Source organism: Serinus canaria, chromosome 3, assembly GCF_022539315.1.
Source record: "Serinus canaria isolate serCan28SL12 chromosome 3, serCan2020, whole genome shotgun sequence".
NCBI classification, from domain to species: Eukaryota; Metazoa; Chordata; class Aves; order Passeriformes; family Fringillidae; genus Serinus; species Serinus canaria.
The window spans coordinates 99,318,802-99,340,086 of record NC_066316.1 but is presented as its reverse complement, the minus strand read 5'-3'; the positions used below and the strand labels follow the sequence as shown (position 1 = coordinate 99,340,086).

Genomic DNA, 21,285 nt, shown 5'->3' with positions numbered 1-21,285 from the left:
CTTTTCATGCATTCATAAAAGAGCTGGAAGTTACACTAGGTATATTTTTAGGCACTAGCTCCTAACATCAACCATCTTCTGTCTCTGGCAATGAACTATCCTGAGGTACTCGATGGCATATGCAATGCATATTGAATTAAGGCTATTTATAAGGATAAAAATGTATCATTCAGGAAATATTCCCTACCTTCCCCGTGGCAACAAAAGATGAAGATGCCCCCCCACCAACAACTTTATGGGTTTTTGCTCCTAAGGAGCTTCTTCCTTCAGACTGCTGTATCTTTAATGTCAATGGGATCTTCCAGGAGCAACGAGTGTGTCCTCATAAAGTTTGGTTTGCTGATGCAAAAGCACCATTTCTCTGACTTTCAATTAAAAGGGTACCTTCATTTCAAAGTCTGTCTCCAGAGCTCCAGGGTAAATGTTTATACAAGGCAGAGGCATACAGAAGATAGAGAAGTCTGAAGCAGCAGTGACTGCAGGCTGCCCAAATACGGCTGCTCTTATATTTTTAACAGAGAACTTGAGATGCCGCAGAGCCTTATCAACCCCAAACATCTTTGTTTCCATACCAGCACTCACAGGCCTGGCGGTATCACTGCACTACAGTGAGTCTGCTCAGCAAACCTGGCAGTGGGAGCAAAAGGCACCACTGTGTTCTCAGGGAAAAGAGGGAAAAAGGTTATTGGCTTTTCCCCAGCAGGATGGCCTTTGTCAAAGAAGAGGAGCCCCACAAAATGGGCTATCTGGTCTCACTGCCATGAGATAGGGATGACAACATCCCCATTCAAAACAGATGGGCAGCTTTTGCTTAGGTCACACTAGGAATTAGACAAAAGGAAGATTCAAAAAATTCTGGGCTGGGGTAGGATTCCCAACAGCTCCAATTTGCTCCAGTTCCCATCTGGTTGCTCTTGGCTCCAAGATGCTGTTCCCATGTCCCAAAACAGCCAGAGCCTAGATTCTGGCCCCATCTCCCTCAGTAAACTCTTTCAGATTTAAAAGGCTCTGGGTAAAACACTGCAGCTGAACAGCAAAACTAATGTAAATTACAATGGATAGCCCCAGTGAGAAACAGGCAGTGGAGACTGGAGATACAAAAGCCATGATTTACAGATTCAGCAGCTCTGCAAAAGCACTCTGCCATTATCAAAGAATACAGAAAAATAGGAAAGTCAGGAAAATATTTATTTTCGCCTTTATTACAATATATATATTTATACTCTTGTTGCATTCAGCAGATCAAAATGAAGTGTTAAAACTATTTTCATCACTGCAGTAGCACACACATATACAGAGTAAACACTGTATATAAATAGGCTTTCAAATAATAACAAACCATATCTACAAATAAAAAATACCCAATACCTCTTTCTCCTCCTTCCTCAAATTACAGCAGTAACATTTTATCTTCAGCATAACAAATGTCACAAGTACAACATTCTTTCCCTCCCATGACCCAGCTAGAGTGCTGTGGTCATCAACATCCAGAAAATAAACATTAGTCCCTCCTCACTGCTGCATATTCTAGTTTCTGTGTATTGTATGAATAGAATATACTGTGATTTAATGTGTCTGCATACTTATGTTAACATATTCTTTCTGTAAAAAAAAACAGCATTACACTGCAAGCAAGGTTGATTTTATTTCTTTCACAGAAAGAGTAGCAATTTTTTAAACCGTATCTTTTTCTGCCACATGAATTAAGAAAGCAGTTTAAATATTATGCTAAAATTATTCAGCTACCAAATCAAAATGTCTTATGCTTTCTGGAAAAGTATGTTGGTTTCTAGCAGGTCAAAACCTTGATTTTCATATAAGTGTCTTTTTTGTCAGTAAATTTAATAAAAGTTACAGCTACACACATTGCTGAGAGTGTTCAGCTCTATTTCAATTTCAGATACAAAGGGGGATGCAGCAACTCGGAAGCGAAGCGCTGAACGTCACAGAATCACAGAAAAGTTGGTCAGAAGGGACCCCTGGAGGTCATGCAGATCAACTTCAGCCTTAAAGCAGATGGATACCAACACCAGACCGAGTCAGCCATAACCCTGTTTAACCAAATCTAGAAAAACTTTGGGACAGATCCTGCAGCACCTCGGGGTTACCTGTACCAGCACTGCAGTGTGGCCACAATCTGACAATTAAAACAGTTCCTCATTCACATTATCATTTGGTTTTAAATACTAAAGGAAAGAAACAACACTGGGTTGACTATTTATTAAGTTATAAATAAATATATCACAGGATTTAATTGTGGAGAACTTTCAGGAACCATCTTTTCTGGAGTGAGCTGCTGTGTGTACCATCTTGGGAAAATAAATTTCAACCACTATTAAGGATAAAAAGCAAAAAACTGACAGCCTCTCACTGAAGAGAACAGTTAGTTTTATTTTATATATTTTATATAATAAATGGCTTGAAATAGGCCTTTACCAAAACTGAATTTAGATAGGATCCAGCTAGTACATCTGTCCACTTATTCAATCATTAATGACAAATATTAATAGATAATTAAAGGAAAGTGTGGCTATATTTAGAGATGCAACCATCTCAGTTTGGCAATCTGCAATCCCCACTGATTGTCTTTCAGAAAATCTACCCCATATTTCTTACACCTTGAAGTAAAAAGATATTTGCATTTTCTTTAAACTTTCAAGAGAACACAATCAGTTCTGGGTTGTCAAACACTTGTCTTCCTCTGTGTCTAATCCTGATATGTCCAAAGCAGGTATTTACCCTTCCTGAAGCAGCAACGTTCATGTGAAAGGAAGACTTAGGGAGGGCTCTCCACAGCACACTGCAGCTATGTAAAGCATTGCACTTGTTCTCATTACTATTGAAGGCACAGAGAAACCAACTGGCCCACTAAGATCCCAGATGAAGTCTTCAGTAGTAAAACTCAGAAAACCCTTACCAGAGAGTTACCATCCTATTGACACTGCTATCACTCTTGACATGCAAAACCAGAATTTGCTGTTACAAAAGAAATGTGATACAGAGCAGCCATTTCCAAATTTCTGGGTGATAAACAGCCACAATCACATCTTAAAATTTCTCCTGGACCACTCTGCCTTTCTGTTATTAAACTCTTAAGTGAAAACACTACAAAGCAGCTGCAAAACACTATAGCCTCAGATCACAAGTTGGCAGAGACCACAGCCTGTGAACCACCAGTGCAGCCACACTGAAGTAGGCTGTAGTCTGAGAAGCCCAGGATGCCACTTACAGCATTTCAGAGAACAATTAGACTTTTCAGTATATTCCAAAAGAAAAAAAATTCTTCCATATCTACAACACATTTGAAATCATTTGGCATGTGGGCACTTGGAGTCCATAGTTTAAGTACCACATTGTGTAAAGGCAGACCATTTGGAAAATGTTATCAACTGATCCACAGTATTGCTTTTAGCGCTCACAGTTCAGTCTTAAGGCTGTCAAAAGCAATATCTACAGCTTGTGTCTGGATAAATATGGAAAAAAAAGAAAGAGGAGATTTCATTATCTTAAAGGAGAGTAAATTGCACTAAAAGTATCCATTCTTTATGATACAAAACAAAGCAAAAAAAATCCATACAGTAAAAACCTGAGATGCATCACTTACCAGCATCAAAATTCACATTTTAACCAAAATAATATCTCAAACAAAACTATTCCATTTTGATAAAATCCTCATTATTTTTGGCTCAGTAAAAAATCTTCAACCTCAGCACACTGTGTGTTGGAAAGATGTGTTTACTGAAAATGACCCACTCCAGTAACCTGGGCACTGTCCACAGTGGCCTGTATCTTCCACTTGAAGAATTACCTTGATCCAAAAAGCTACTCCTGAAGTATGATAGCTCTCAAACTGAAAAAGACTGGAAGAATCTGGCCATCCTATTTCATTTACTTTCAATTTAGAATACATATAATTTATTTCCTCAGAAATGTCCCATGTCAAAACAGGCTGGAATAAATCAAACACAACTCAATTGGTTTTGACAGCTACACTGATTTACATCTGCTGAGGATCTAGACCAGTAATTAACTCTTAAACAAACAGTTGTTGGTCAAGCAAGGAGAGAGGGGAAGAATCATTTCCTCCTTCAGAGAGCATTTTCATATATAGACTGCAATCCATGTCTGTGTCACCAGATAATGTCAGGAATGGTGAGCACCTTCAGCTCCCTTACTGGCAAGGAGTTCTGACAGGATGGAAGATGGCTTCAGTGATGCAGAACAGATGTGGAATCACTTTACAACCTTATGGCATGTTTACCTGCAACCCCAACATCACTGCACTTTTAATTGACCTTATATAATGAAAGTGCATGGCAAAATTTGAGGAGCTGGGAGAGGACCTAGAAAAGCAACTCCTATTCCTAACAAGACTCCTCCGGTCTGGAAACCTAAGTAAGTATGCAAAAGCATTCCTAAGTGTGCTCACAGCAGAATACAATGCTCACAACTTCAGAGATTCCAACTGAACTGTCAACAGCAAAAGCCAAGTGGTGTCCTTTCAACACAAGCCAACCCATTCTTTGAGGTGAGACCAACAATTTGGAGATGGAGTTAAGATGAGGCTGGATGTATATCCTGAGTTTCAAATGGTGGCAGAGGTTCTCTCCAGTAGGTGAACTGGCTGTAGGTGTCAGAACAAGGGAAGTCTGAAGAATGACTTCTTTTCAGCAAAGGGAAAATGTGATCTACCACTTCACAGAGTCTGACATAGCTGGAAAATAAACAAAGAAAAGAATGCTGAACCATTTCATATCATCAACCATTTCAGATCATCTTATTTTGAATATTTAAACATCCCCAACCACTAAGACATGACTACATTTCCAAAAAGATACAATGGACAAGTCACTCTCCTCAAAGGAATAAAACTAAACTTAATTTTGGTGCCCAGCTTCCAGAAAGGATTCACATTTAGGATTAGAAATTCATTCTAATCCGTTCTTTCTAAATGATACTCACCTAGGGAGAAACAGATGCCATTTTACACTCAGATCATCTGCTAAAATATTCAAGCACCACATTCTGCTTCTCCATTGTCCAGCTTGGCTCAAGCAGCTCCCTGCTCAACTGATTATTCATATTTTATACACATATGGCTGCATTTCAATTAAGGACACCAACACTTAACATTACTAAAAACCATTCCAGTGTTATGGGTTACCAGTGCCTAAGCATCTTTCTGGAAGCACTTGACCCTCTCTTCAGATTTTTCTGGCTGTTCTAGATAGGAGATCCAGGAAAACGAAATTTTGAAAAGGCCAGGAAAAGGCAGATGGCATCAGGAAACTAGTGAGTCTCATTTTTGTGCAGACTAAATAACCTACTTTTAAATCTTTTACATGATTAAAGTAGATGGAGTTTATTATATTAAATACAAAAAATTTCTTTGTGTCAGTTTAACTGAAGGGAAGCGGAAAGTCTGTATTTTATTTGAAATCTTTTTTGTTTTGTTTGAAGTATTCTAAAGAATCTTTAATTACTAAAATTGAATGGATCTTTGGGCAACATAAGTCATAAGTTACATACAGCAAATTAATTTAGTCCATGAAGTGTTAGGGGATAAGAGATTACTTACGATGAGATGTTTGTCTTTGCATGCTCTTGTATAAGTTCTCCTTTGGGGTTAACTGTAAATATCCTGTTTAAAGAAACCCCCACTTGTTTGTATGAATAAACATCCTAAAAAGAATATAAAAGAAGAAAAATCATGATTCTGCCTTTGCAAAACCATGTGTAATCTTGTTTTAATATATTACACAAAAGAACATATTTACACAGAACCGGTACTAAATGTACCTAGTTATTGTGTGCCTGAAATTCTCCATTATGTTACAAATGAGGTCAATCTAATGAAATGATCATGAAACAGTCAATTTCCTGCTAAATAAGAAGTTTGCCACTTCAGTTTAAACTGTTAATCAAAATCATGTTCATTTTTTTCAGTAACTTCCCTTAACATAATAATAACATTCAGTAAAAAACGAATGACATTTGGTGTAAGAGCACATTAGCACCTTCAGTTTTCTTTCAGAGAATATTTAAAGTCCTGTGTGCATTGTGCTGAGTATGTTACAACAGTGTACAGAGGTTAAAATGCAACTGACACATAAAACAGGAATTATTTCTTAAGGACAAGGTGACAAAATTCATAACAAATATGTATATACTAAAGCCATCACTTAGCTCTGAGTTCAGATTTGTGGCATATTCATATGGCATACTCCATGTCAGAACAAGGGGAAAAGAAGGGAAAGCAAGAAATATATGCCAAAACAGCAGCAGTGAGCCACAGCAGGTAATGCAGATACGACTATGGGAAGTACAAATAGAAGTCAGAATTAAGAATATCTTCTATGAAATTGAGATTGTTAAAGAAAACAAGTAAGTTCTGATCTGCTCTGAAAAAAACCTTGACAAAACCAAAGTTGAAAATATCTCCCAGAAGATCAGAGCAAAACCAATTTCCATTTTGCTAATATAAATCATGGATTTAAAAGACAAGATGGTGAAAAACTGGAACATTAATGAAACCACAAAGTTTATTATTGTTTCTATATTGTAAAGACTGTTCAAAAAAATTGAGTAACTGAACAAAAGTGAAAACAGTCACTTCAAGAATTCAGCATCGTGGCAGTCCACACTGTCTACACCTGTAACACCCATGTGTAAAGAAATTTCCCTGAGTTTGTTCTTGGAAAAAAAAATCCAAACCAAAACCATAACAAAACAACAACAACAAAACAACTTTCAAAAAAGAACCAAAACAGAAAAACAACAGAAAACCCAGAGCAGAAAACTGAGAAAGCTGTGGTCCTGAGCTATACAAAACCCATGGCACACTGCACACCTGAAGCCTGCACTCTGGCAGCAAGCATAGGAGTGAGCTATCAGTAATTACTTTAGAAACAGTAACTTACTGTTTTACTTGAAGTATTATTGAAATAAAATCATTATTTTAATGCATCTTTACCTGAGGTTCAAAAAAAAATTGAACTAGAGGTTGTTATTATCCGCAATACAACATCACAGAAGTTTTTAAAATGTTATTTCATAATATGTTTAAAGGTACCTTGATGATAGAAACTAAGTTGCCTATAATATAACAATTCAATACAGCAATGGGATAGTGAGGACCTCTGTAAGCTCTGACATAATGCTTTTAAAGAAAGGGTAATTACATACCAGGGTCCCCCCCTGCCCCAGCCCAAGCCTATGAGACCGTTTACTTCTCTAGATGCACAACAGCATTCTTTGGTCCAGGGCAGGAGCCTTATATAGCCCAAATATCCAGTCCTACAACAAGTGACAGATATCTGTCTTTCCTTTTCTATGTCCAATGTATCACTTTCCATCCTTTTCCATGACCAATAGACACAGAAATCACTTGCACATCACTTTTCACAGAAAGTAGAACCTTTTGACTTTCATGGGACATTCAAGGTCTTTTGAGTGTACTCAGAGAAGTACACTCAATATTAAACTGGAATATTTTCTGTCTGCCCACAGGTACCTCACTGACACTGTATCTGTGTGGATTAAAATGAGATCACTGTTTCTACACAAGCTTAACTGCTAATTTATGCAGATATAACCTAGTTACTCTGCTGCTCTTCCATTTCTGAATCCCACATCATGGTATTTTTGAGGAAGAACCTTAATGCTTTCTTTTGTACAGGGCCTAATAAATTGTGTCTAATTCTCATTTAAAGCTTCAAGGTTCTAATACAACAGAACCATGAAATAACAGCAATGCTTCTGTTCTCTGCAACAGAAATAAATTTAGCTATTACTTACAGCAGGTCTGTTTCCAAAAGCAGCATAAAAGGGCTCTGTGTTAGGATAAAACAAATTCTTGATGTCCGTCAAACACTGAACTTTAAATTTTTCTGGCTTCTTTTCTATGACCTCCCTGAAAAGATAAAAAAAGGGAAGCTGAATAAGTACACGTGAAATACACCACAATCCATGTTATCTTCTTTATTCAACATTTTCACCTGGCTAGATAGTACTGCATAGCATCCACTCTTCTCCAACAAACCTTTTAGAAGTCAGATTGCCCATGAAGACAAAACCGTATTCCCAAGCTTACATAATGGACACAGTAAGTAAATCCTCTGAAATAAGGTAACTTCTATTGAAGCCTACATTACAATGATGGCTACTGAGCAAAGATAGTGGATTACAGGGAGTAGCTGCTAAATCAATCATTATGAGACAAACTCTCACCAAGTAAACTGCCTCCTGAGAACTGCAGAATGATTCACACATTACATTAGCCCTCACTGTTTATGGTGGGGTTTTTAAATTTTATTTTTAAAAGGATTGCAATCACCATATGTGCTAGAAGCCCCCCAGCCTGTTAAAACAGAATTACAGTCAGGTTCTCCACCACTGCTAATTAGCAAAATTCAAGGAATAAAGGAATCTTCTATTTCTCTTCAGCTGCTTCTTGCAGAATAGATCATTCATTAATAAACACAGGAGTTCTCATCTCTGGGCAAAACCCTTTCACAAAGCTTCTCTTGGCAAGAGGACTGAACAGGTGGCAGAGTCTGGAGTTCCCATAACATAGGAAGATGCCAACATGACACAAAAACACTTAAGAAGCTCAGAACCCAAGATCCTACTACCAACACAAATGTCAAGGAAGATGTAAATAGTACAGAAGCTTCATGGGAGTAAAGCAGCCCTTTGAAACAGCAGATCTATGTATAAAGCAATGCCTGAGAACATGCAAAAGATAATAAAACCACCTTTCCTCAGTCTCACTCCTGATCTCATACGTACAAGGATTAAATTTACAGATAAAACAGTGAAGTCATTTATTGCCCACACACCTCAGCAGTTACAACAGTGTACACTGAAAGATGGGCATTCCTTAGTCTAGACAAGATCCCAAAGTGAGTATCATTTTAAAGGTATTTCTAGATACAAGGAGCAGAAGATAACAGTAACTACCTTTCACGGCATTTACTGCTTAATCAGTCTGAGAAGCACACTCTAATACCTCCATGGTTTCTTATATTTAGAATGTGACTGGTAAGACAGCCTGCAGCATGTCACTCAATCAGGAGAACATCTGAACAACCTTCCATTAAAAATTCTAATGAAATATATCTTGTCACAGCAGCTTTTAACAGCTTAAAATATTTTCAGTAATCACTTGACATGCTTTGCTGAATTAGGCAGAAGGTACAATATTCATCATCTGTGCTGTTATTACTCACTCACCACAGTTCAACACCTAGGAAAGATAACATTGTCCTCACAGAATCCCACAGTACAGTCAGTATGTTAATAAAAACATAAAAAGTTTTTATTAACTTTTTATTAAAAAGTTAATTTCATTTTTATATGAATTTCTTCAAAACCCATCAAGTAATAGCCTTCCACAAAAATACACTTATGCCAACTGGAACATCTTACAGGTAAAGACAAGAGGGATTGCTATGAAAATGTCCACATTTCTCCCATAGCTAAATATGAACAGATGATGTTAAACACATAGACACCAAGCAGTACCTACTGGTAAACAGTGAACACAGCTGTGCCTTAATGTACACCTAAGATATAAACCAGATATTGAGAAACTACTGAATTTTGGTCTTTCTCTAACAAAATTTCTTCTTAATTAAATTTTGCTCCAGTATGTAAAAAAAAATTAAATTATTAATTATTTCAATCTCTCCCACTTAAAAAAGCTGATAATTCAGCCTCCACCAACCTTAGCTTCCTTCTCTGTAAAAGCAAAATTGCATTACCTGTGAAGAGCTGAGAACAGGCTGCTGGGACTCAGCAAAACTGGCCCCTGAGGCAGCACAGTTCCTCTTTCATTGACCCAGTGCAAGTATCCTCTGGTCATGCCTGCCATTCCAATAGCTCTTGCTGAGCAGTACAAAAATTTATATCCATTTCTGTGAGCAGATATAAAAGAAGAAACTACTGTAAAAATAAAGCAGGTGTTTAGACAGTAATAATTTTGAGGGTTTACTTTTTACATGAATCAAATCATGGCTGTTAAATTGTATGTTTAACCCAGACTTAACTTGAAAGAAGTAAAAACATTTATGCCAGAAAACTGGGTAAATAAAACCTATCTAGCCCTGCTGCATTTAGTGATGACACCTAAAGAGGATTCATTTATCTCTGCTCCTCTCAGGACTTATGACTCCTTATGGGTATCTTTCGTCCCTGTGTGGTGGAACCATTGTCCTTACAATTAACTGGAAAGACATCTGCAAAGAGGAAAACATTTGGCATGAATCAGACAATGGTATATTGGCCTTTGTCGTATTATCAGTGTTGCATTCCTGCCTCTCAGGCCTCTGCAAAAAAAGATATCTAGCAATAACATATTTTCTCAAGCTGGAACAACTTGAGCTTCAAAATACAGTATGAGAAGTAATCTTTAACTTGACACTGAAATTAAATTTTTGATGTAAGTCACAGATTGCCTTTGATTCTGTTCATGTTAGAACAGAATCATATCTGATATTAGCTCAACTTAACAGCAGCTTACTTTCCAATTCCTATTAAAAAATTAATTTTCATAAAATAAAGAAATACTGTATTCAGTACACACATGGTCATTAGATCTGTCAAGCATTTATATGGTGTTCAGTTGTAATATAGCCACAACATAATTAACTCAGTAATTTGAAAACCAACATGACTCAAATCTATTTTTTCCCCTACGTTTATGATCATCAAAGTTGCCCTAACAACTGATAATGCTGGCAGGCACAGAAATAACAACTGCAATTAAAAAAATTAATTAACATTTCCACCAAATGTAATGCAGAGGTTATACATAAAACTCAGCATGTGAATTCCCAGACTGTCCTGTCTTTTCTGTGAACATGTTTGTCTATCATGCAGGGAAGTGTCTCCGGCATAATTTAGAACCCAATATCCGTAATTTATAATTCATCATCCATGTACAACAAAAAGCAATAAATGAACCTTAGCATAATTCTAGCACACAGAACAAATCAGATTAACTAAGAGGAGAGTTGTGATGTGTACCAGAGGCTTTTCACACATTCATGGTAATTTAAATATATAAGAAAAGCTGACATTCTTGCAATAAAAGAAAAATTCACAAATAGGGGGCTTTTGCTTTTGTTATCACAAAGCAGGCTTTGCTCTGCACATCATGCAGGAGACATTTACACCGTGTAAGCATCACTAAAGCAAGAAGATATTGATGAAATTGTCACCCTTATAGGTTAAGAGAAGCCTAGAGAAATTTAAATTTTTATGCCCAAATGAATAAACACAAGCCACAGACACATGAACAGATTTACTGAATACTCACTGGCTCACTTTATGGTACAACTTCGCAATCCCTTGGTGTGTCCAGTCTTTGCCAAGAGTTGGCAAAATATGACCTAAAGTATCTGACCTGAATAAAGGAAAAACAATATAAGTGAGCTGAAAAAACCCCATACTTATAATAACAGTCAAGTCTAATACAAATCCCACTAACTTATTTGGAAGCTGTAAATGAAAAAAAGGTATTCTGTAAGGGACTGACTGTCATCAGAGGAGAATTAGTTTATTGCCCTTCTTTTTTTAGATAGACTGACATGCTCATCCTTGGCCGTGTCGTTTAAGTTACTCCTGTGCCCCAAGATGGATAAGCTTGTGCCCCAAAAGATAACACAGAAGTCACAGCACACAAGCATCACTCAGACCTCTAAGAGGCCACCAATGCTAAACATAATTTTTGAGGTTTACATTAAATGTTTTCTAAATAAACCAAACATACCCATAAAGTATGTTCATGGGAAATTGAAAGTATGAGGCAAGTCACATTTTAGCTTACTTCAAACTATCTTCTCCACATTAAGCCAGGAGTTGGTCAGGTGTAAACTATTTTGAAATATTCATTCCGGCTTCACTGTATTTCTGGCTTTATATGATAGAAGAATATTTACACTATAATAACAAATAGTGCAAATGAGTATCTTGCTTGACAAAGCACTGTACAGATACACGGTAAGAAGTCCACACCCTGAATAACTTGCATCTTAGAGGAAGAAATATTGGGCAATGGCTTAGGATGGATTTGCACTGGCTTTGTAAGGTGAAGTAATTCAATAACTCTGGGCAGATCAATAGCAGACAGAAAAGATCCCACTCACTTTACTGAAGCTTAAGAGAGCAAAGTGGGGAGAGATGTTAATTTACATTGGCACCACACAAGAAGTTTGACATACAATGGATAAATCACAAGAAAAAGGAGAATTTCAGTTTAAATCAAGTATTTTAATTTCCCTCAGATTGCTCTTGAAAATTATTTTTCCTTGTTCTTTTTCCTAATTAGATATAGCTAAGTTTGATTTTGAAATAAATTAATTTCAAAACAAATTAAACATCTCACTACAAAAGACAACGCTTGTATTTTTATTTCATGCTTTCCCTGTTACATACATAATTGTTTTCCCTAGAAGTGTTAAACACAATAAATAAATAGAAACCAGCAAGTCAGTAAATCCTTTTGGTCACTCCAAAATTATGAGTTTTGCCCAAAGTACAAATCTGAAACTTTCCATGAGATTCTAGTTCTGACACTGATTTTGGAGTCTAGTCTTCTAAGTAATAATGCCTAACACTGGAATGCCCCAGGAGTGCCAGTGCCATTTAAAACAAAATTCACGTTTCTTCTTTTTAATTACTCCTTCATATTTAATAACTCCTTTTAATGAGTTATTACCTACTTCATGAGTGTGATGCAACAAAAAGGTCAGGATTTTGCAGAAGGTCTTCCAATACTATCATGAAACACCAACAGGTGACAAATAATGGGTACATATGGCATGTGTCTATTAAGTTAAGAATTCAACTAAAGATTGTTGTATTGTTTGAAAGCCAAATTTAAAAATTTAAAAAAAAATTAAAACAGAAAAAAAAACCCCAAAACCAAGAAACAAAATGTCCCAAAACACTTGTATACGAAGATTCTGTGATTAACACTCCTTGTTAATTATATTTTCCTTTAAACTAAAGAGGAGAATCCTTGTATATAAAGGCTCTCCCTGTTCATGAACTCACCGTGTGATTGTTCCATCAATATCAGAAATAACAACTTTATCATCCCAATTCCATAGGTAAATGGTGCCTTCACAGCGGCAAGTGCCTTGATACTGGGTTGTAACACTAAAGGTCACATCATTGGGGCCATTCTTGAGCTTTAAGCTTTTCTGCAAGACATTATCAGCAAGGTGATCAGCAAACTCAGCATGTGAAATGGACACAGTGTAAAAGCTGCACATGTGCACTGCCTTGGTGTATTTGGCTGGGGAAGCTGGTGTGGATTTCTCCTCCCAGAAAGTCAAACCCATTTGTGGCGTTGTTTTTGCCCAAAGACGAGGGTGTACTTGGGGGGAAATTCAGAAGGATAGGGAGAACCATTAAGTGCTTCAGGCAGATTTAACCTTGGGGAAAAAATAATCTGTGGTGTAAACTGTATGCTGCAGAAAGCAAAGTAACAGCAATGACACAAACTGATGAAGAATGAATTTTGCAAGGAGCAAGGGAAATGCAATGAAAACCTGAGCTGGACCAGTGCTGGTGCCAACAATCAGGTATGCTGCTCTCCTATCCTGACCACTCATCCTGATGCAATGAAGCCCAAGTCATGGATCTGGAAGGGTGGAGGAAGCCCATGGAATGGGCTATGTATCTATGAAAGGACAGGATAGTAGTTAATGAAATGTATGTTTGGTATAGAGATGGTTTAAGAACGTAAAGTCGAATCTCTGGGTAAAGAGGGATTTCAAGAATGAGAAAGGAATACTATGGAACAGTCAGAAGATAAATCAACTATGTGGAACCTGAGTGCGATACAAATGGTAGGGAATGGGGTGGAAATTGTAATAGGTCTGGCTGAGCTGGAGCTCATTTCCCACAGCTGCCCTCACAGTACTGTGCTTTGCACTGGCAGCTGGAAAGGTGCTTTGGGCACTGCTGAGCAGCACTGGCACAGCACCAGCACTGTCTCTCCAACATCAAGGGGCTGGGAGTGGGCAGGATCCTGGGAGGGGACACAACCAGGCCAGATGATCCAAATTAACCGAAGGGGTGGTCCACACCATATGACATCAGCTTAGATATAAAAGTTAAGGAAAGGAGAAGGGACAAGGGGCATTTTTTATTCTACAATGTCTGCCTCCCACAGCTGAAGCCTTGCTTTCTGGGAAGTGGCTGAGCATCCCTCACTGGTGGGAAGTAGAGAATATACTTGTTTTTCTCTTTGTTTATCCACTTTATGTTCTCTCTCCCATCCCACTGAGAAGGGGAGTGACAGAGTGGCTTGGCTGGGCACCTGGCATCCAACCAGTCAACCCAATTTGGTCACACTGAATTTTATTGCTTTCAGTAGAGGTATTCTAAAAAACAACAGCTGAGGCTTACCCTGTGTGGTGTATATTAGGCATTGATTTATAGAACAGAACAAAACAAATAAACAAAAAAACTCTGTTTCACAATCAGGTAAATTTAAAAAAAAATCCCCAAATGTTCACATAATCAGTAACAAATGATGGAATGGGGACTATCTCTGGGGGTTTCCCACTCTGAAAGACAGACACATATGCAGAGAGAAATATGAGTAACAAAAAGTTCCTTAAACTGTAATTAAGACCTTTCCTAGGGGGATTTGTGTTCTACAGTATTTTATCTCTTTTGTACAACAAACCTCTCACACTACATAAACTATTACCTTTTAGCCTACACAAACTATCCTTAATCTCCCTCCTTGCTGCCCTAAACTGTCTCCTGTGCCACTTAGTGACATGCGAGACAAGAGGCTACTGATTTGATTCTATTTGGGAACCTACCTGTTTGTTTTCCCAAGACCTGCAGGAATTTCATACTCCTAGTATATCATTTCCTTCATAATCTTTCATTCCAACTTTTCAATTAGTTAAAAAGTGAAAAGGAGGAGAGAATACAGAACTCATGGGTAACTGATTAATCTTACCCACTGTTTCATCGAGAAACCAATTTAAGAGCAGTTTTAACTTCGGCTAATTTCTGCAAGGGTTCTGAAACTGTGAAGTCCCACTTTATTTGTGTAACCCCTTGCTGTCTCTTTCCAACAGAAAATAACCAACATATCTCATCTGTCTCTTGGGAAAAACTGCATTTCTTACAAATTATTCAGGCAGTAAGTGATGGGCTGTTAAATGCTGTATGCTTCATGTGGGTTTCCTTCAGAAAATTAATTATCTGTACCTAAGATGACAAGAAGCATTTCCCTATAGTAGCCCATTTTTCCGGATAAAATTGAAAAGTACAGAACACAAAACTGCAACAGTTTTGTCATCATTAGCCAAAACACCTCTGTCACAGAGGAAGAGAATTGGCTTCAAAGAAATTAATAAGCTCCAAAGAAATCAATAGCCTGGCCTCATTATAAATTCACAAGCAGGTCTTTCAGAAGTTACTAACAGAAAACTGTATTCATGCAAAATATGACTATCTGCCTATAAATGAGAGAAAAGGAAAAGAGAGGAAGGAGAAAGAAGTGAGGCCTGTTAACATATACACATTTCACATACTACAAGGAAGGATGTCGTTCCAATACACTTATTCAGGTGATAAATACACACTTTGGAATTTGATATTTTCTAAATAAGATCCCACCTCCAAACCCAGAACTTGCTGCAAGGAACAACATTCATGTGAAAAGGCTTTTTTGAAAAATATGAGAGAGAATTAAATGCAAGATGTAAGAGCTAATTAAGTTTGAAGCCTGAATAACAGTAAAGATTTATGTTGTATTAGAAATGCCATTTCAGGACAAGGATGTAAAATTAACTCACAAGTTGGTCAGAAGTGAGTCGAAGTGATTTCTTGTAACTGATTCCAGACAATAATGAGAGATGACTGGAGTTGGTTTGCAATGACCCGAGGTTTTGTTTGGCAGCTCTAGGGTCTTCATCACTTGAAGAAGATTCATCTTTTATTCTGGAACATTGCACACACAGAAAATGATGTTATCATGCCCGTAAATGCATCTCAGTAGCCATTAAAAATGCATTAACAGTGAGTCACCAAATAAGTCATTGATTCTCTGCTACCAAGTACTGTCTCACAGGAGGTCATTCATATCATAAGTTTTAATATATCAATGAAGTACCAAGCTTTCATTCACAGATTCCCCATTATTCAAACTTGGATTGCTACAGGCAAGTGAATGGCTATAATAGCTTTCATTACTTAAATTTAATTAACATAAATTAATGTATTATATTAACTCAAAAATCTCATCTGATAAAAAATAATAGCATTAGATACTATAACTTTAAAAAAATTCTCTGTTCTCAAAAGAAGAAAGAGGCACTTGTTATGCTGGCTTTCTCTGTGCCTCTTCGCTACTCCCCCAAATAATTAAAAAATTAATTTAAAAAAAATGCAGGTTATGGAAGGGTTATTATACAAAAAAACTCTTCCAGTTCTTTCAGTGAGCAGCTTCAGATAACAGGATTATTCATTTCCGGGATTTGCAGGATTACCCTGTTCAGAATGCAATGATGAAAAGTCATAAAACCTGAGCTCCCTCACAATATTCTGTTTAAATACACATTGGAATAATTACTTTTGTTCTCCTACAACCACATTTTAGAAACTTCTTAAGGGTATTCTTCCTCAGAAAGGATGTTTTCCTACAGTAAAAAAAAACCCTATCACTGTAGGTGTAAGTTAAAACTCTTTCAGATCCTACAAATCTGATCTTTAAAACAATCAGCATTTGGCCTTTTATTTCAATCACACCTGGAGGTATGTTTGGTAGTCTTGACCCAATATCAAGGTACTGCATGTCATGACTAGCAACATTTAAAAGCCTATCTAATCCTTTCTGATATGTGATCTCAAAAGCTTTACTCAGCATCCCACTGTCATATCCCCACTGTCATATTCTGCTTGCAAACAGTAATTTTTAATGAGATATTTCTAAGGCCAGTTAAAATTTAAACAAAGAATAGCAATTTCAGAATCTAGTCTGCTTGAACTCTTAATCCCACTTTAAATTTTATTTTTAAACAACCATGTGAGAAACAGACCTATATGTCACTCGTCATCCTTGAAAGGAAAATCAGCCTTTTCAATTAACTCTCGTTCTCAATCTCAGAGAGGACACAGAGACAACAACTAATCTCCTACAGAATGAGGAATCCTCCTTCCAGCACATTTGCCTGGACTGCAACTGCTGACCACCAGAAAGAATGAGAGCTTTTTGTTTCAGAAGGAGGACCCCTGAACCTCACTTAATGAGCATAAAGCATATTTGAATCTGGTCCTTTTCAGCTGTAACTGCAGCCAGCACAAACAAGATGCCTTTACACTGAGATGTATATGCACAGAAAAGGGACCTGGCTAATTCATCCCTCTCAAGCAAGCTAAAACTCATGCCATGGAACCCTCCGAGGTGAGATTCTGGCTGTACAGTGTGATTTGCTAGGAGCACAAGAAGGAAGAGACTTCTGCAATCCTGGAAAGAAGCAACAGAAAACCACAACTACTGCCTGTGAAAAACACTCTGGAAAGTCCCTTACCTTTCCAAAATATGCAGGAACCAATTTATTTGTCAGGCCCTAAATCTAAATAAATAAAAAAATTTAAGCAACTGGGATCTGACAACAGCTTGGGTTCATCTATGATGTTCCTTCAAAACTCTAGGGAAATACATGTAGCTTTGGAGAATTGCTCCAATTAGAGTGTGTTTCCAAGGGGCTGGAATGGGAGTCCCAGATCTGCCAGCCAAACCGCAGAAATGCCAGTAGGGACCTACAATTGTGGTGCAATGAGTAACAAATTTAAAGTATTTCACTGACACAGTATTTCTTTGCTTGAATAGCTGAGGTAACTTGCTTTCACTTTTAAATGATAACTCTTGCTTGTTTCAGGTACAGATGATTTTGGGGGTACCTGTTTGCCCTGCTCATCTGTGAAGATTCTTCTGTAAGTCCACTCTCACTCATACCGTGCTCTGGCTTTGTTTCCTGTAAAAATACAAGTATGAGTTGCTGTGCATCTTGTGTTGAGCAGAAAGTAGATGTTTCTAGAAAAATATCTGAAAATCAAATTCTGCCTTGTACAGACTTGGTAAAAATCAGCAGTATGTTTGTCTTCTTTGTTCGCAGGCAAAATAAAACCCTTAAAGAATAAAAGCAGTAGAAAGAACTAAAAACTGCAACTATAAAACTCAGAACAATAATTAAGATTTAGTTTTGCAGGGAAGAAGTAGAGAAATACCAGGTTTAACATCTAGTACTGTTGAAGTTCTGGGATCAACTCCAAAGCTACTCAGTTCATACACCTCAAATAGCTAGATTTCACCAGAGAAAGCAAAGTATGACTTGGGAGAAGGAAAAAACACCCACAAATTACCTTTCAGAGAATCATTTAAATCTTACATCCAGTAAAACTTTCTAAAGTGCTTTTATCTTGACTGGATGCTGAACACTACCAAAGTCACTCCACAAGATTTTTAAACAGTGAATAGTTCTGCTTTACATAGTTCCATTAAAGTCAGCACAGCTCAAGAGATAATCAAATACTTCCAGAGAAAATCCTGAAAACTTCAAACAACTATAAAACTAAAATCTCATGCTCTGAAACCCATACCCACAGATCAGTACAATGGTTATCTCATGCAAGGTAAAGAAGTTCTTCACAGAGGCAAAATCATAAAGTTGTAGTAAAAGTAATTTTCTCCCCTCAAGTACTAATACTTCAGTAGCATAAATTAATATGAAGAGGTTTTACTAGCCAACAATATTTCATATAAAGCTTTGGATTTTTCAGTTTTCCGATGTTCATCCATGACTAAGATTGTTATCACAAACTTCTAACACACAGAAAAGAAACTCAAAAAGACTTTCAAACCAATATATATAGTCAGTTTGCCATCTTAGGTTCTGCTGAGTTTTACAGCTCACTCTACTCATAAATATGTCTGCTCTTCTACCATCAAAACAAAGCTGCTGAGAGGTAGGTAATAATCTGAGCGAAAATTTTAAATTAGTTGCACAACTCTGATCCTAGGTTTCCAAAGAGAGATTTAATACATTAGATACTACTGCCTCAGATCTGTGTAATGAAAACAAATCAAAACTCTTCAGGCAAATGTTTCAGGTAGGGTCTGATCCAAAGCTTTCTGAAGACAAAACAAACCAGACCTCAGACCACATTTAATGTGCACACCCTGAGTCAAACTGAGCAAAGTTCTGAGGGATGAGTATGCAGATCCCAGCCTTCCCACTGCAAGCAGAAGGAAACTGCTTGCTTCTTAAACTTACCTCTTTAATAGTGCTGTTCCTCCCTCTCCATGAAAACCACCATCTTCCACCCTTCTTTGGCATCTTGTCCCTCATTATAGATTCCACAGTTGCCTGTATTAAATGGATGGTAACATAAAAAAGGCCCAAAATAAAGGACAACCTGACATACATAAATGAAAAAGTGCCAAACACACAGTTTTAACTGATAATAAATAGAATAAAAGTAAACATACTGTCTGTGGACCATAAATTCTACTAAAGCAAAATCTAATGGTATCCAGAGCTGCTCTGAAGTAACTTAAGCATGAATACTTATGGTATTTTTAAAAGGAAAATGAAAAAGAAATCAAATCAAAGAAGAAAAAAAGCATAAAGAGATGTTAGTATAATGTCTAGAATGGAGAATCTGATATTTCTAAGTTATTTAGTACAAATTATATATTTAAAAAAAAATAATCACTTCCTAAAGGAGGTGTCATGCAAAACAGTAACAAACTGACATGCAAGAGAGTTATTTACAAATTTTGTATTCAATCACCAGCTTAGCAAAAAGTAAAGAAGTTACTAGCTTTTATGAGTTTATGAGTTATGAGTTTATGACTTATCATGATATGAACTTGACTGAAAATATTAGAATAGTTTCTTTTATAAACCTTTTCTACTTTATATTGGTTCTACATACTAGACACCAGTAGAAAAGTTCTTTCAATCCATAATGACTGGAGACTTATGCATTGTAACAAGGGAAGCTGAATTCTTTCACTCAGAGAGAAGCAACAGATGAATGGGAAAATACTAAGGTAAAAGTGGCCACAGGGTTTGTTACACCCTAGAACAGCATGGACACTGTATTTCTGAGATAACAGCTTCCACTGCAAGTAAGGTCCCCAAAAGAAAGCTGTGATGTTAATGATTTTTTAAAAAATTTAAAAACTAAGAACTCTTCACAATTAAGAGAAGACTGTGTTCAGATAATGTGTGGCACAATGGATGCCTTTTCTCAGTTTTTCCATAGGTTTTCTTCACTATATTATCTAAAATATATTAGAAAAAAAGAAACTAGAGAAAAAGAAAGTTGAGTTTTGTAAACAAAGTAAGAAAAACAGGGAGGAGATGGAGCTATGGAGAATGGAGTGCCACAATTGAGAACAGCAGCAATTTAAGGAGATTCTCAAACATATCAACAACTTCCAGCAGATATCCTACACACTTTTAGTGGGGGAATTCGCATGCTTACAATTAGATGTGCATATAAATGTACTTTACAGAATATCAGTAAATTTTTTTTGCAAAAACATCCATTTTCAAACACTTCATAAACAGTTTATTATTAAAGTAACTTAGTATTTCAATTCCTTAACCTTATTACTACAGCAAATCAAAACTCTAAATAACAAGTCATGAAGAAAATCAGTAGGATGACTGGTAACATAAATGAGTCATTTTAGTTTCAGAGGTACAGTAAACCAAAAAAACCTTTCCAAACATACAGATTGTTCCAACTATAAATATTGGCTTCTCCACTAAATTAAAACTGCACTCTCAAGAAAGTTATCAGCATTCAGAATATAAATTAACCATTAAAAAAACCAAGCACATTGAATTACACACTCATAGAAGATTTTTCTCAGCTGATAATCTATATGAATAATGGCATAGGTATAAAGCTGTTGATAGAATTGCCATCTGCTGTAACATTATGGAAAAATATTTTATAGCACTTCTTTCCATTTACACATCCTAGACAAAACCCAAGACATCTGGCTCAGGCTTTGAAGTGTTTAATTTAAAATGTAGTTACCTTACATTATTTTTATTGCCAATGAAGACCCAAGAGGCACCTATCAAGGTCTAAATCACACTGTGTGAGCACCCAGCAAATACAGAGTAGGATAACTATGTACCTTCTGTGGGCATTTGAGTTCCATGGGATGAATCCCCCCTTTGATGATTACCAGATTTGCAGTAATGCACAAAACATCTGCCTCTG

The 21,285-nt window shown here is 36.8% G+C and overlaps 1 protein-coding gene across 7 annotated transcripts in view; it reads right to left on the bottom strand.

The window, feature by feature from the left end:
- Nucleotides 1-1,167: 1,167 nt before the first annotated feature.
- LPIN1 (lipin 1) overlaps nucleotides 1,168-21,285 on the bottom strand; it is a 58,199-nt gene continuing 38,081 nt past the window's right edge. For 5 of the 7 annotated variants that reach the window (XM_050972661.1, XM_050972663.1, XM_050972660.1 and 2 more), the window contains 9 exons: nucleotides 19,314-19,406; nucleotides 17,941-18,014; nucleotides 15,834-15,978; nucleotides 13,060-13,208; nucleotides 11,321-11,407; nucleotides 9,765-9,917; nucleotides 7,798-7,912; nucleotides 5,579-5,682; nucleotides 1,168-4,714 (listed from right to left, as the gene is read on the bottom strand). In XM_050972661.1, the coding sequence (XP_050828618.1) occupies nucleotides 4,555-4,714; nucleotides 5,579-5,682; nucleotides 7,798-7,912; nucleotides 9,765-9,917; nucleotides 11,321-11,407; nucleotides 13,060-13,208; nucleotides 15,834-15,978; nucleotides 17,941-18,014; nucleotides 19,314-19,406 (1,080 nt within the window). In that variant the 3' untranslated portion in view covers nucleotides 1,168-4,554. Of the gene's footprint in view, nucleotides 4,715-5,578; nucleotides 5,683-7,797; nucleotides 7,913-9,764; nucleotides 9,946-11,320; nucleotides 11,408-13,059; nucleotides 13,209-15,833; nucleotides 15,979-17,940; nucleotides 18,015-19,313; nucleotides 19,407-21,285 lie in introns of those variants that run through there. The other 2 variants (XM_050972664.1, XM_050972665.1) reach the window with 2 other exon arrangements.